Below are 15172 nucleotides of genomic sequence, written 5' to 3'. Positions count from 1 at the left end.
TGCTTACACACACATCTTCAGAGGAATGGGAAGAAGAGGCAAGAGAAGCATGTTATATATGTTAAACGCTGAGGTGACACCTCACTCAGAGAAGCACCAGCAAATACCCTGAGTTTTTCTACTCCCAGAGCCCGGCCTCATGCCAGGCGTATCTGGTGCTTGATTGGTCAACCAGACTCTTGCTGCTGGTGGCCCGCTGACCCACATATCCCTCACAGTCTGGTTGATCTGACACCTGGTGAGGATGCTTTTCCAGTTTCCCCTTAAAGAATTTTACACTTGTTCCAGCAATGTTTCTGGTATTTTCTGGCAAGATGTTAAATAGTCTGGGGCGACGGACATTGATATAGTGCTCCATTATGCCCACTGTACTACTGCTTTCAATAACAGCAGCAGTAGCAGCACCACAAGCACTAACAGCAGTCGTAATGTCAGAAGCAGCAACAACAGTATCAGCAATAGATGCAGCGGTATCAACAGCAGGAGTAGTATCAGTAATAGATGCAGCAGTATCAGCAACAGACACAACAGTATCAGTAATACATGAAGCAGTATCAACAGCAGAGGCAGCAGTATCAGTAATAGATGCAGCAGTATCAACAGCAGCAACAACAGTATCAGTAATAGATGCAGCAGTATCAGCAACAGACGCAGCACTATCAATAGATGAAGCAGTATCAGCAACAGACACAACAGTATCAGTAATAGATGCAGCAGTATCAACAGCAGAGGCAGCAGTATCAGTAATAGATGCAGCAGTATCAACAGCAGAGGCAGCAGTATCAGTAATAGATGCAGCAGTATCAACAGCAGAGGCAGCAGTATCAGTAATAGATGCAGCAGTATCAACAGCAGAGGCAGCAGTATCAGTAATAGATGAAGCAGTATCAACAGCAGAGGCAGCAGTATCAGTAATAGATGCAGCAGTATCAACAGCAGAGGCAGCAGTATCAGTAATAGATGAAGCAGTATCAACAGCAGAGGCAGCAGTATCAGTAATAGATGCAGCAGTATCAACAGCAGAGGCAGCAGTATCAGTAATAGATGAAGCAGTATCAACAGCAGAGGCAGCAGTATCAGTAATAGATGCAGCAGTATCAACAGCAGAGGCAGCAGTATCAGTAATAGATGCAGCAGTATCAACAGCAGAGGCAGCAGTATCAGTAATAGATGCAGCAGTATCAACAGCAGAGGCAGCAGTATCAGTAATAGATGCAGCAGTATCAACAGCAGAGGCAGCAGTATCAGTAATAGATGAAGCAGTATCAACAGCAGAGGCAGCAGTATCAGTAATAGATGCAGCAGTATCAACAGCAGAGGCAGCAGTATCAGTAATAGATGAAGCAGTATCAACAGCAGAGGCAGCAGTATCAGTAATAGATGCAGCAGTATCAACAGCAGAGGCAGCAGTATCAGTAATAGATGAAGCAGTATCAACAGCAGAGGCAGCAGTATCAGTAATAGATGCAGCAGTATCAACAGCAGAGGCAGCAGTATCAGTAATAGATGCAGCAGTATCAACAGCAGAGGCAGCAGTATCAGTAATAGATGAAGCAGTATCAACAGCAGAGGAAGCAGTATCAGTAATAGATGCAGCAGTATCAGTAATAGATGCAGCAGTATCAGTAATAGATGCAGCAGTATCAGTAATAGATGCAGCAGTATCAGTAATAGATGCAGCAGTATCAACAGCAGAGGCAGCAGTATCAACAGCAGAGGCAGCAGTATCAGTAATAGACGCAGCAGTATCAGTAATAGACGCAGCAGTATCAGTAATAGATGCAGCAGTATCAACAGCAGAGTCAGCAGTATCAACAGCAGAGGCAGCAGTATCAACAGCAGAGGCAGCAGTATCAACAGCAGAGGCAGCAGTATCAGTAATAGACGCAGCAGTATCAGTAATAGACGCAGCAGTATCAGTAATAGATGCAGCAGTATCAACAGCAGAGTCAGCAGTATCAGTAATAGATGCAGCAGTATCAGTAACAGATGCAGCAGTATCAACAGCAGAGGCAGCAGTATCAACTATAGATGCAGCTGCAACAACAGATGCAGCTGCAACAACAGATGCAGCTGCAACAACAGATGCAGCTGCAACAACAGATGCAGCTGCAACAACAGATGCAGCTGCAACAACAACAGATGCAGCAGCAGCAGCAACAACAGATGCAGCAGCGACAACAGATGCAGCAGCGACAGCAGATGTAGAAGCAGCAGCAACAGATACAAGAGCAACAACAGATGCAGCAGCAACAGGAGATATAGCAGGAGCAGCAACAGATACAACAGCAGCAACAAATACATCAGAAATAGATGAAGCAACAGCAACAGAAGCAAAAGCAGTAACAACAACAGATGCAGCAGCAACAGATGCAGAAGCAGCAGCAACATATGCAGCAGCAGCAGCAGCAACAACAGATGCAACAGTAGCAACAGACGTAGCAACAGATGTAGCAGTCGTAACCTAAGCAGCAAGAAGCAGTAGCAACAGATGCAGCAGCAACAGATTCAGCAGATGCAGCAGCAACAGATTCAGCAGATGCAGCAGCAACAGCACCGGAAGCAGCAGCAGCACTAGAAGCAGCAGCAGCAGTAGTACCAGCAACACCACCACCACCAGCAGATGTAGCATCAGAAGCAGCAGCAGCAGCAGCAGCAGCAGCAGCAGCAGCAGCAGCAGCAGCAGCAGGAGAAGCAGCTACAGAAGCAACATCAGCGGCAGCATCAGCAGCAGTGCCAAAAGCAGCACCATAAGCAACAGCAGTACCAGAAGCAGAAATAGCAGTGCCAGATACAGCAACAGCAGTCATAGTACCTATCTGGAGTATTCCTGGAAGGTGTTCTGGGGGTCAATGTCCCCACAGCCCGGTCCATGACCAGGCCTCATGGTGGATCAGGACCTGATCAACCAGGCTGTTACTGCTGGCAGCACGCATACCAATGTACAAATCACAGCCAGGTTGGTCAGGTACTGACTTTAGGTGCCTGTCCAACTCCCTTTCGAAGACAGCTAGGCTTTATCGGTAATCCCCCTTATGTATGTTGGGAGGCAGTTGAACAGTCTTGGGCCCCCCTGACACTTACTGTGTTGTCTCTTAGTATACTCATGGCACCCCTACTTTTCAATGGGGGGACACTGCATTGCCTGCTGAGTCTTTTGATTTCACAGGGACTGATATCTGTGTGCAGATTTAGGACTAGTCCCTCTTAAGGTCAAGGGACTTCAACCGTTCTTGAAAGGGGCCATTAGTGTACAGCAATATTCCAGTTTTGAAGGTTCTCATTATTCATCCTATCATTTTCCTAGCAGATGTGGTAGAAACATTGTTGTGATCTTTGACAGTGAGATTCTCTGACATTATCACTCCCAGAGCCTTCATATTAGTTTTTCACTCTACTGTGTGGCTGGAATTTATTTTATTCTCTGATCCAGTTTTTATTTCCTTAAGTTTTCCATAGCGAAGTATGTAATTGAAATTTATCTTCATTGAACTTCATATTGTTTTCTGAGGCCCATTAAAGACTTGGTTAATGTCCACTTAGAGATTTGCAAGGTCCTTAATAAATGACACTGTCATGCAAATTCTGGTATCAGCAAAAGAGGACATGGTTCTGTGGCTTACATCTCTGTCTACGCCAGTTATGAAGATGAGGAAAAGGATGAGAGTGAGTACTGTACCCTCTGGAACAGAGCTACAGCAGCACTAGAAGTGTTCTGAGGTTAGGGGTTCGAAATGTAGTGAGTGTTGCAGCAGTAGCAACAGATGAAGCAGTAGCAGCAACAGATACATTAGGAGCAGCACTACAAGCAACAGCAACAAAGAGGAAGTGTATGGCCATGGCATGTCAGATTCACTGTAATACTTTAATATTGTTTCCATCCTTATGCGGGGCAGACAAAAGTTTCAACTCTGTTGATTGCGAGATGTAATTCTATCTTTTTTTTTTTTTTTTTTTGGGGGGGGGGGGGAAGTAAGTCCAAAGCACAGTCCAAGAAGGTTTTATGTTTGTGTGAAAGATGAAAATTAGACACATGTGCAAAATCTTGTCAGTACTGTATACCATCCATGTGTGAAAGGGGATGACAGTTTTTAACAAAGGCTTTCTCCCACACAGGTAAGGTGCCTCAAAAAGCAAGTAACACATTCATCATAATCTGTTCAATAGCTGTCTTGCCAGAAATGCAGACATCACAATTCATATGACCCTCCCAACTGCCGACTCCCCATCCCTCCTTCAGAGTACAGGCACTATACTTTCCACTTACAGGACTCAGGTTTGGCAAACCAGTTTTCTTGAACTCCTTCATAAATGTTAACTTTATTAACATTCCAACATCTCACAAAAGCCTGCTGGATGCTCAAACCCTAAGCCCTCAAAACCTTCACCCCCCATCCCCTCTTTCCAACACTTCTGGGGTAACTCCTACTCTTCCTCCCTTCCACTCTCAATTTGTGCACCTTCTTAGTCATCATATTCTGCTCCATCCTCTCTATTATTATTATTATTTTAGTACAGAATCCTTTATCTGAAATTCCATGACATGATGCGCCACAAATGGATCATTCAGCACAAGACATGTATGGAACACATTTGTACAGCATAATGATGTCAACGAGATAAAGTCAGTTGATCAAATGAAAATGCTGGCCCACAGATGGCTCCAACTTCATCCTGTTCCCTACTTGTATGTCTCATAACAATAAAAATGCTTTCAAATGAGCTGATGTAGGTAACAGCTCTTAGCTTGTCAATAAAGTTAGGAATCCTTAACCTGTAAATAGCTTGTCAATAAAGCTAGGGATCCTTAACCTTATCAAACCCTGTGTAAAAAAAAAAAAAAAAAAAAGACATAGTGGAGGCTTGATCCTCCATCTGTTGAGGTGAGACAGATGAACTTTATATATGTACTAGTGCCAGTTTGATTACCCCGTGTTTTGTGCTCTGTGGGTAATAGTGAAAAGAAAAAGAAGAAGCATTTGTGTTTATCCGTATCACAGAGAGTCAAGTTGTTGGAAAAAATTGAATGGTGTTAGTATGAAGCATCTGACTGAGGAGTTTGGCACTGGAACAACCACTATCAATGACCTAAAGAAACAGAGAGACAAATTGTTGAAGCTCTATGCTGAAAGTAATGAACATAAGTTAATGAAAAATAGAAAAAACATTGCATAGAGGGAAAAATGAAGATGTCGATCGTGTATTGATGGAGTGGATTTATCAGCGTTGGAACGAGCATATGCCACTTAATGGAATGCTGATTATGAAACAAGCAAAAATCTGTCGAGGCGAACTAAATATCAAAGGTAACTGTGAATATTCAGCTGGCTGGTTACAAAAATTTAAGAACAGACACAGCATTAAATATTTAGAGATTAGTGGTGATAAAGCATGTGCTGATTACAAAGCTGCAGATAAAGTCACTGATGTGTTTGCCAAGACTGTTGCTGATAAAAATCTGCCTGCATTTATCTTCTTTTTGAAAGAAGCGATCATGTTTTTTTGGGTACAGTGCCTGTACAGTACAGTACTATGTTTAGACTTGGGTTCCATCCCCAAGATGTCCCATTTTATAGATGCAAATATACAAATATGTATTCCAAAATCCATAAAAATTTTGAAATCCGAAACACTTCCAGTCCCAAGCATTTCGAATGAGGGATTCTCAACTGCGCTAATATTATTATTATGATAATCAAATTAAGCACTAAACTCATAAGGGTTATACAGCACTCCACCTTCAATAAGAGCCCCTACCACCTCAGCAACCCTTCCACAACTCTCTGAATTATACCTATGATGACCAAGCACCATTTTCTAATTACTACAACCCTTATTTTCTTTATAATATTTACACCACACATTACCCTCAAACATGAAATCCACACTGCCTAAAGTCTCCTCCATGCAGCGCCTTTTAAAGTCTATGCCTCATACTCACAAAAAAAGTGTTGGTACAACAGTTCTTTGTCATAAATTGTATGTAGGGTCTCAGTGAACAGCCACTGGGATCCTACCAATGGTGTGAAAACACATTACGTAATTGGTTGGTCAGCACCACTGACCAACAATGCACATTCCACTTTTTAGAGGGTGGAAGTATAGTAGCTGTCTTGATCGACACGGGACATTAATTTTTGTGACAGTATATAGTCATTCAGGTATACATTAGGGTTTGCAGTATGCACTGAAAAAAATTAATTATTGGTGTCTGCAAGATTTCTGAGTGAGACAAGTTTCTAGGTTGTGAGTTTTAAGTATGCAGTTAGTTATGTCAGCATTGTCACTTGTCTGTCGTCACCTCTTGGTGAATCATCGTTGTTGTGCGTAAGCTGGCTCCATAATCAAGGTCATAAGGGGTCAGTGGTACCAGAGGTGGCAGGGAGAATGCCGGTACCATGTTTGGGCAATGAGTGCCCAAAAGCAATTCCAACCATATTTGGGTTGGTTAAATGTGATGCCATCTTAGAGATCCAGGAGAGTGAAACTGTGTGTCAGATATTCTAAAACAGAAAAATAAGAAGGATGGGGGGGGGGAGACAAGCACCTTACTCTCACTGCAACAGGAGTACAGTTATTCCTTGGAACCCACCTCTCACTCTACCAGATGCATAACTAGAATGGCACCTCCATAAATGAATGAGCAAGGCTTAGCAAAACTGCCTGTTCAGACAGGAGCACAAACTATGCAATCGTAATTCAGCTAATAAAGGTGGTGAGCAAAATGGCAAAAGATCAGGAGTCATAAACCAACAGTAAGCACTTCCTTATCTATAGTCACCCTCCGGTAATATTTCTTTCATCAAAGGTTCCACCACCATCTGGCTACCCAATGTTTCAGTGGAGGGCAACTTGACACGTCCTAAGGTTATATTACAACACAGCTGACAGTGATTCATTTCCCCTCTGCCTAGAAGTTGCATTTGACAAAAGGGAAAGTATCTGAAATAATGAGACCAAAAGAAGAGAGAGGGATGAGAATATTTATATTTAATCTAAGGAAGGAGAGAAAGGCCCAATTCCTCTGATGAACAGCCCCTTTCCAACAGCTAAAATTCCTACCCCATGAAAGGAAAGTTTGCCAATGTAGCGAGCATCCCAAGAAGCATTTATGTTTAGAAAATAATAGCTCCTACTGAATGGGAGATAATCAGGTTTCATCCAAGGAAAGGGAAGATAGCTCCAGTTCCTCAGACCAAGAGCACCTTGCCACAATCAATATAACCCCCCCTTCTCCTCCCCTCCCTCATTAGATTGCTTACAAGGCAAGAGGAAGAGTATCCAGCAAGAATACACCAGCATGATACATTGACAGGAAATCATATATAGCATTTTTCCTAGCAGTGGGCTGTGAATGGTTGTCCAGGGCAATTTGCAAAAATTGCTGAGGACAGGAACTACAGGGAACTTGCACTCATTCACTGACAACTGGGAAAATTTGTGTCACACATGATATTTGTGAGTTTGTCATGTTGCTTGAGTATACAGTAAGAGTTTATGTTAAGAGCTTGAAGAACTAGCCAGAAAGAAATAACTTGTGGATGAAGGATATACAGTGACTGCACTGTACTCTAAAGTCAAGTGAGGATGTTGTGGCTCATTGAGTCATCATTACAATGTGATATCTGCATCCTTCTCTGAGGGAAGGGAGTGGAGGGAAGGGGAGGAAGGAGAGGGGAGAGGGGAAGAAGAGGCAGGCAGGCAGGCAGGCAGGCAGGCAGGCAGGCAGGCAGGCAGGCAGGCAGGCAGGCAGGCACGCAGGCAGGCACGCAGGCAGGCACGCAGGCAGGCACGCAGGCAGGCACGCAGGCAGGCACGCAGGCAGGCACGCAGGCAGGCACGCAGGCAGGCACGCAGGCAGGCACGCAGGCAGGCACGCAGGCAGGCACGCAGGCAGGCACGCAGGCAGTCACGCAGGCAGGCACGCAGGCAGGCACGTAGGCAGGCACGTAGGCAGGCACGTAGGCAGGCACGTAGGCAGGCACGTAGGCAGGCACGTAGGCAGGTACGTAGGCAGGTACGTAGGCAGGTACGTAGGCAGGTACGTAGGCAGGTACGTAGGCAGGTACGTAGGCAGGTACGTAGGCAGGTACGTAGGCAGGTACGTAGGCAGGTACGTAGGCAGGTACGTAGGCAGGTACGTAGGTAGGTACGTAGGTAGGTACGTAGGTAGGTACGTAGGTAGGTACTGTGTGTGTGTGCGCGTGTGCGTGCGTGCATGCGTGCGCGTGTGTGCGCATGCGTGCACATGTGTGCGCATACTCACCTATATGTGGTCGAGTCATAGCTCCTGGCCCCTCCTCTTCTATGGTCGATACTAAGTTACTCTTTCCCTGCTCCATGAGCCTTATCATACCTCTTCTTAAAGCTATGTATGGAACTTGCTTCCACTACTACTCTCTCCATATTATTCCACTTCCAGACAACTCTAAGGCTAAAGAAATACTTCCTAACATCCCTATGACTCATCTGGATTTTCAGCTTCCAACTGTGGCCCCTTGTTCCTGTATCCCATCTCTGAAACATTCGAGCCATGTCCCCCTTGTCAATTCCTCTCAGTATTTTATACGTCATTATCATGTGCCTCTATCCCTCCTATCCTCCTGTGTCATCAGGCCGGTTTCCTTTAAGCTTTCCTCACAAGACAATCCCTTTACCTCTGGGACTAGTCTTGTTGCAAACCTTTACACATTCTCTAATTTCTTGACATGCTTGACCAGGTGTGGATTCCAAACTGGTGCTGCAAACTCCATTATGGGCCTGATGTACATGGTGTACAAAGTCTTGAACAATTCCTTACTGAGGTATCGGAATGCTATTCTCAGGTTTGCCAGGCACCCATGTGCTGCAGCAGTTATCTGGTTGATATGTGCCTCAGGATATGTGCTCAGTATTACGTATACTCACCCCAAGATCTTTTTTCTTGAGTGAGGTTTGCAGTCTTTGGTCGCCTAGACTATACTCTGTCTGCAGTCTTCTTTGCCCTTCCCCAATCTTCATGACTTTGCATTTGGCAAAGTGCATGTGTCTATGTGCATGTGTATGTGCATGCATGAATGCAGTACAGTGGTACCCCGAGTTTCGTACAGCTCCCAACTCAAACAATTATATAAGGGTATTATTGTAAGTGCTTTTGTAAGTGTATTTTTGGAGTTCTGAAATGGACTAATCTAATTTACATTACAGTATTCCTTATGGGAACAAATTCGTTCGGTAACGGCACTCAAACAGCCTTCTGAAAAGAATTATGGCCAAAACTCAGGGTACCACTGTACTTGGTAAAAGGTGATAGAAGACCCTGCAGTCCTTACCAAGGCTACACTGTGAGATAGACACACAGAGACAAATAGAAACACACACACACAATGAAACAAATACAGACAAAAATCAGACACACAGAGACACAGGAAAAGAAGAAATTACTGACAATAATTGTGCCCAAAATGAACATGCATGCTAGTGGCTTTACTGTGTGCTTAACAATATTTCAGTACATACATGTAAATAAAATGTTCGTTTCCTGCCCAGCATATAACAGTGTACGTAGTTGAATCATTCAGGGAACTTTATTAACATGATGCTTCTCTATAATTTCAGACAGAAAATGTGAGGAGCAAGACAGTGCTTGAAGGTACACATGAAGCCGAGTCATCTGCCACTGTCAGGGAGGAAATGGTGATAAGTGTGTTACGTACATACTACTCCCTTAAGTGACGCAACACCTTTCTGAAATCCCGTACATACAGGAAAAGCGTCATGCTCTGAAGGTACAATACATAAACAAGTGCTCTTGTTATTTACTTTTATAGTAGAGACAGACTGAGCAACTGTTGTGCTTACTTCAACTGCTACTAGGCAACTTCTCAGTGGATTATCAACAACATAAATTACTGTGGTCTCAAGAGGTCACAGAGGAAATACAGCAGCATTACACAAATATCTAAACAATGAGAGGCTTGTGTATACCTGCATCTACTATCTTCATAGTTATCCTCTATACTGCAAGAACAAGAACAATGACTACTGATGATTCAACACGCATATTAAACTGGGCACCACTTCGCCTCAAGTCCCCGTACTTAACATTCATGAATAAATTCTACAATCCATCATGGCGAACAAGACATCCCATCACAAAGGAAGAAGAAGCCCTTCGATACCTGCAGCTACCACGGGGTGTCCCATTTTCCACTGTGTGCGGTGCATGCTTTGCAAGATCACACATTTCAGCCAATCTTACTGTGAGTGTGACTGGCCATGAGTACCGCAGTGTTCCAAAAACTTACAACAACAACAGAAAAACAAAGTATCATGTGGGCTACCTTGAGTGCTTGATGACATATATGATTACAGCCCCGATTGAAAAAGATGGTACAATAACATGCACTTTAAACCGTGGAAAACAAACTATAATCGAGACTATATCATTTGCTGTGGTTGATGCAAGTGTTGACGAAGCTCCAAAGGAGCTAGAAATTCAGGATCCACAGAAAGAAATTTCATTAAGTTGCCCTTTGCCTCATGAGATGCCATCATCCAGGAACCCTCTAGTTCATGTGTGGCATGAGGATAGTGAAGTTTTTCCATCAGTAAGTTCCCTTACTCCAGAAATGAGACCAACCATGTCAATAAGGCGCTCAAAGAATACAAGGAACATTATCTGTTCAGTTTATAATATTGGTAAACTAAGTAAAGTATATCAAACACGTTATCAAGTTATAGGAAGTCATTCCAGGGCTAAACAAGAATACCACATCTCGTATGACCCGAACCAAGGGGATGTAGAGGAATTTACACCAACGAGAAAGTTGTCCAACTCAGTAGTGGGAATAATCACAGCTGCAGCTGTACTATGTACACTTCTCACAGTCTTAGCAATCTGCCGCTTTGTTACAGCTGCCAGGAGAAAGTAACCTAGTGATATATACTACCCAGAGCTCCATAAATTTTAAATGATTATAAATCTCGGTGCATATAAAGATTTCACTGTTTATCACTTTTATACTATACTATATCCTACACTCACTGAATAAAAGATAAATGCATCTCCTTTCAAATGCCCTACACCAGTGGAAAAAGTCACACACGGCAAAAACTACAGAGTAGAGAGCACACAATGTGTGCACTGTCAGTTATATTCATTACACAGTTTATGTCCGTCTGGTTAATCTTGACTGAGTACAAATTATGTGACTGCAAGTGTGTTCCAATTGTGGTACATATTTATTTGACTACAATATACAAATACTTATATTTTTCTCAAAATGATTAAGACAAGTGTGCATCAAGCACATGCTTGGCTGTGTTTGCAACACAATTAAAGATGTTATCAATACTGTCCATTTGTTTTCTTAATACCACATAAAGCAGTAAAAATACCTAACTCAATCATTGCAGTAATGTTAAACAAAAACAATGCTCTTATTAATGATTCACATGGCTGGTAATCTAGTGCCAACACAAAAATGTTATATCAAAAGAAAATTAAGTGGTTTATGCTGAAAGGAGATCAGTACAGTACAGTACTTGGAGATAGTAAGTACAGAGTACTCACTCTCAAATATATTTGGAGTCTCTTAAACTTTGATATTTGCATGCTTTATGCAAGACAGTTATTGAGTGCACAAGATGTTTCTCAGTCAAATACAGGAGAATGTAGCACAAGAGATTAGAAGGGAGTGTTAAGTTACCAAAAGTATTATTCAGAGGACTGAGAAATGGAGAATATTAGGATGACATGAAGGGCTTATAAATCAGGGGTGGAGGGGTCATCCTAGGAAAGATTGGAGAGAGAGGAAAAATCATAAAAGCCACTTGCCTCCACAGCTATCTAACATGTTCACACAAGCCTGTTGGACATTCAACAGGCTTGTGTGAACATGTTAGATAGGTGTGGGGGTAAGTGGCTTTTATGATTTGATGTACTGTTGGTGAGAGCAAAGTAACTTTTATGAAGGGATTCAGGAAACTAGTTAGCCAGACTTGAGTCCTGGAGATAGGAAGTACAGTGCCTGCACTCTGAAAGAGGGGAGGGGATGTTACCATTTGGAGGATCATCAGAACTGTGATATGAATGACAGTGAAAGTATTTTCTTCTCTGTCAGATCACCCTAACTCAATGGGAAACAGCCGAAACGTTATACAGTAGACCGTAATATTACATGATGGTTACGTTCCTGAAAATGCTGTGTTATCTGTGTTAGATAAACTGAAGAACTTATGGTAAAGATAGGGTTATGTTCCTGGGAGACCCAGAAAAAGCCAAACAACTTTTTTAGACCTCCAAATCTTACAAAAATAAAAATGAATATGTAATTGTTATTCATTGTCATAATGTATTACGTTGTTTTATTGCTTAAGACTAATGAAACAGAAATAATAGTATTTCTTACCTTAAATTGTGGGTGCTGGTGTTTGTCGATGATTGTGAAGAGAGTGGAGAGTTATGCTGTGGTCCTACGGGGCTGAGATGGATTACTGAGGTTCTTGTACTAAAGTGATAGTTGTACTGGAGCGTGCATAAATTGTGTAATGGATCTCTGGGCTATTTTACCCTGCAATACATTATACAGTTAACGGTAAGGCATCATCAACTGCTCCAGACCCCGTTTCAGAGCACTGCTACTAGATTTGTCAGGGTCCTTTTTCAGTGAAAAGCCTAACTTTATGTCAGTAAGCAGTAAAGTCAAGTCAGTAAGTCAGTCTACTAGTAAGTCAGTCATTAAGACAGTCAGTAAGTCATTCAGTCAGTAAGTCATTCAGTCAGTAAGTCATTCATTCAGTAAGTTATTCAGTCAGTAAGTCAAACAAGTCAGTCAGTCAGTCACTCAATTTATTCAGGTACAGTGGACCCTCTGTTAACGCCTTTAATCCATTCCAGAGAGCTAGGCTTTAACCGATTTAGCCTTTAGCCGAATTAATTTTCCCCATAAGAAATACAGTGGACCCTTGACTTACGAAGGCTCATCTTACGATAAAATCGACTTACGAAGCTTTTGGGCGTAAAAATTTTACCCCGACCTACAATGAAAAACTCGACTTACATCATTCGTCTCATACACGTCCATCTGGCCTGAGCACGTCTCAGCTGGCCTGCCTTCAGTTGGTGTGCCAATGTTTACAAGCCAGTGCGGTCGGTTCCACGCATACATTCGGTACATTTTGTATTATTCTAGTGATTTTAGTGCTTGTAACTGCTAAATAAGCCACCAAGGGCCCAAAGAAAGTTTCTAGTGCCAACCCTGTGGCAAAGAGGGTGAAAATTACTATAAAAATGAAGGAGGAGATAATTAATGAGTATGAAAGTGGAATGCGTGCCTCTGAGCTGGCCAGGTTGTACAACAAACCCCAGTCAACCATCGCTACTATCCTGGCCAACAAAAAGGCAATCAAGGAAGCTGTTGTTGCGAAAGGTGCAAGTATCTTTTCGAAACACAGCTCGCAAGTACTCAAAGATGTTGAGAGACTGTTATTGGTGTGGATAAATGAAAAACAGATATCAGGAGATAGCATCTCTCAAGCGATCATATGTGAAAAGGCAAGGCAGCTGCATGACTATTTAATTAAAAAAATGCCTGCAACTAGTGGTGATGTGAGTGAATTTAAGGCCAGCAAAGGTTGGTTTGAGGCATACATAGTGTGATAAGGCATGGTGAGGCTGCCAGTCCAGATCAAAAAGCGGCTGAAAAATATGTGCAGGAATTCAAGGGGTACATAAAGGCTGAAGGATTGAAACTCCAACAAGTGTTTAATTGTGACGAAACACGCCTGTTTTGGAAGAAAATGCCAAACAGGACCTACATTACACAGGAGGAAAAAGCACTGCCAGGACACAAGCCAATGAAAGACAGGCTAACCTTAATGTTGTGTAGTAATGCTAGTGGGGATTGCAGAGTGAAGCCCCTACTCATGTTTCACTCTGAAACTCCCAGAGTGTTCAGAAAAAACAATGTCATCAAGGCTAATTTGTGTGTGATGTGGAGGGCAAACAGTAAGCCATGGGTCACTAGGGACTTTTTCTATGACTGGTTTTACCATGTGTTTGGCCCCACTGTGAAACATTATCTCCTGGAAAATAAATTGGAACTTAAGTGCCTCCTAGTATTAGACAATGCTCCTGGTCATCCTTCAGACTTGGCAGAGCGAATTTCGGGGGAGTTAAGTTTCATAAAAGTGAAGTTTTTGCCCTCTAATACCACTCCTCTCCTCCAGCCCATGGACCAGCAGGTCATTTCAAATTTCAAGAAACTATACACCAAAGTAACGTTTCAAAAGTGCTTTGAAGTGACCTCAGATGCTCGGTTGACCCTAAGAAACTTTTGGAAAGATCACTTTAGTATCTTCAATTGCATAAACCTTATAGGTAAGGCTTGGGAGGGAGTGACTATGAGGACCTTGAACTCTGCTTGGAGGAAATTGTGGCCAGAATGTGTAGAAGAGAGGGATTTTCAAGGGTTTGAGGCTAACCCTGAGGAGCCTATGCCAGTTGTGGAATCTATTGTGGCACTGGGGAAGTCCATGGGGTTGGAGGTTAGTGGGGAGCATGTGGAAGAGTTGGTGGCGGACAACGATGAAGAACCAACCACTGATGAGCTGCAAGAGCATCTGCAACAGCAAGAGGCCACAACTGAGGAAATTGCTTCAGAGGAGGGAGAGAGAAATGGAGGAAGTTGCCTTCTTCAAAGATTAAGGAAATTTATGCAAAGTGGGTTGACATGCAAACCTTCATGGAAGAAAATCACCCTGACACAGCTATTGCAAACCATGCTAGTGACTTTTGCAATGACAATGCTGTGAACCATTTTAGGAAAATCTTACAGGAACGTGAGGTACAGAGCTCTATGGACAGATTTTTGGTGCAACAGAGGTCCAGTGACTCTCAAGTTGTTCCCAGTGGCATTAAAAGAAGAAGGGAAGTAACCCCAGAAAAGGACCTGCTACCTAAAGTCCTTATGGAAGGGGATTCCCCTTCCAAAAATTAATACACTTCCATCTCCCCTCCTCCCATCTCATCACACATCACTACAGCTTCAATAAGGTAAGTGTCATTTATTCTTCATTTGGTACAGTATATTGTGCATGTATCCTTCTTTTTGTGTGTAGGAAAATGTATATTTCACGTGTTAAAAAAAATTTGTTCATACTTTGGGTGTCTGGAACAGATTAATTGGAT

The 15172-nt window shown here is 42.7% G+C and overlaps 2 protein-coding genes across 5 annotated transcripts in view; one reads left to right on the top strand and one right to left on the bottom strand.

Moving 5' to 3' along the window:
* Positions 1-11338, top strand: part of LOC128695940 (uncharacterized) — a 33334-nt gene extending 21996 nt beyond the window's left edge. For 3 of the 4 annotated variants that reach the window (XM_053786905.2, XM_070093086.1, XM_053786904.2), the window contains exon 2: positions 9598-11338. In XM_053786905.2, the coding sequence (XP_053642880.1) occupies positions 9948-10913 (966 nt within the window). In that variant the 5' untranslated portion in view covers positions 9598-9947 and the 3' untranslated portion in view covers positions 10914-11338. Of the gene's footprint in view, positions 1-4116; positions 4277-9597 lie in introns of all 4 variants that reach the window. The other variant, XM_053786907.2, reaches the window with a different exon arrangement.
* ssp3 (short spindle 3) overlaps positions 1-15172 on the bottom strand; it is a 355022-nt gene that overhangs the window by 228913 nt on the left and 110937 nt on the right. The window lies entirely within an intron of this gene.

This window comes from Cherax quadricarinatus, chromosome 41, assembly GCF_038502225.1.
Source record: "Cherax quadricarinatus isolate ZL_2023a chromosome 41, ASM3850222v1, whole genome shotgun sequence".
Classification (NCBI taxonomy): domain Eukaryota; kingdom Metazoa; phylum Arthropoda; class Malacostraca; order Decapoda; family Parastacidae; genus Cherax; species Cherax quadricarinatus.
Note: the sequence above shows the minus strand (reverse complement) of the source record. Positions and strands in the feature narration are given on the sequence as shown.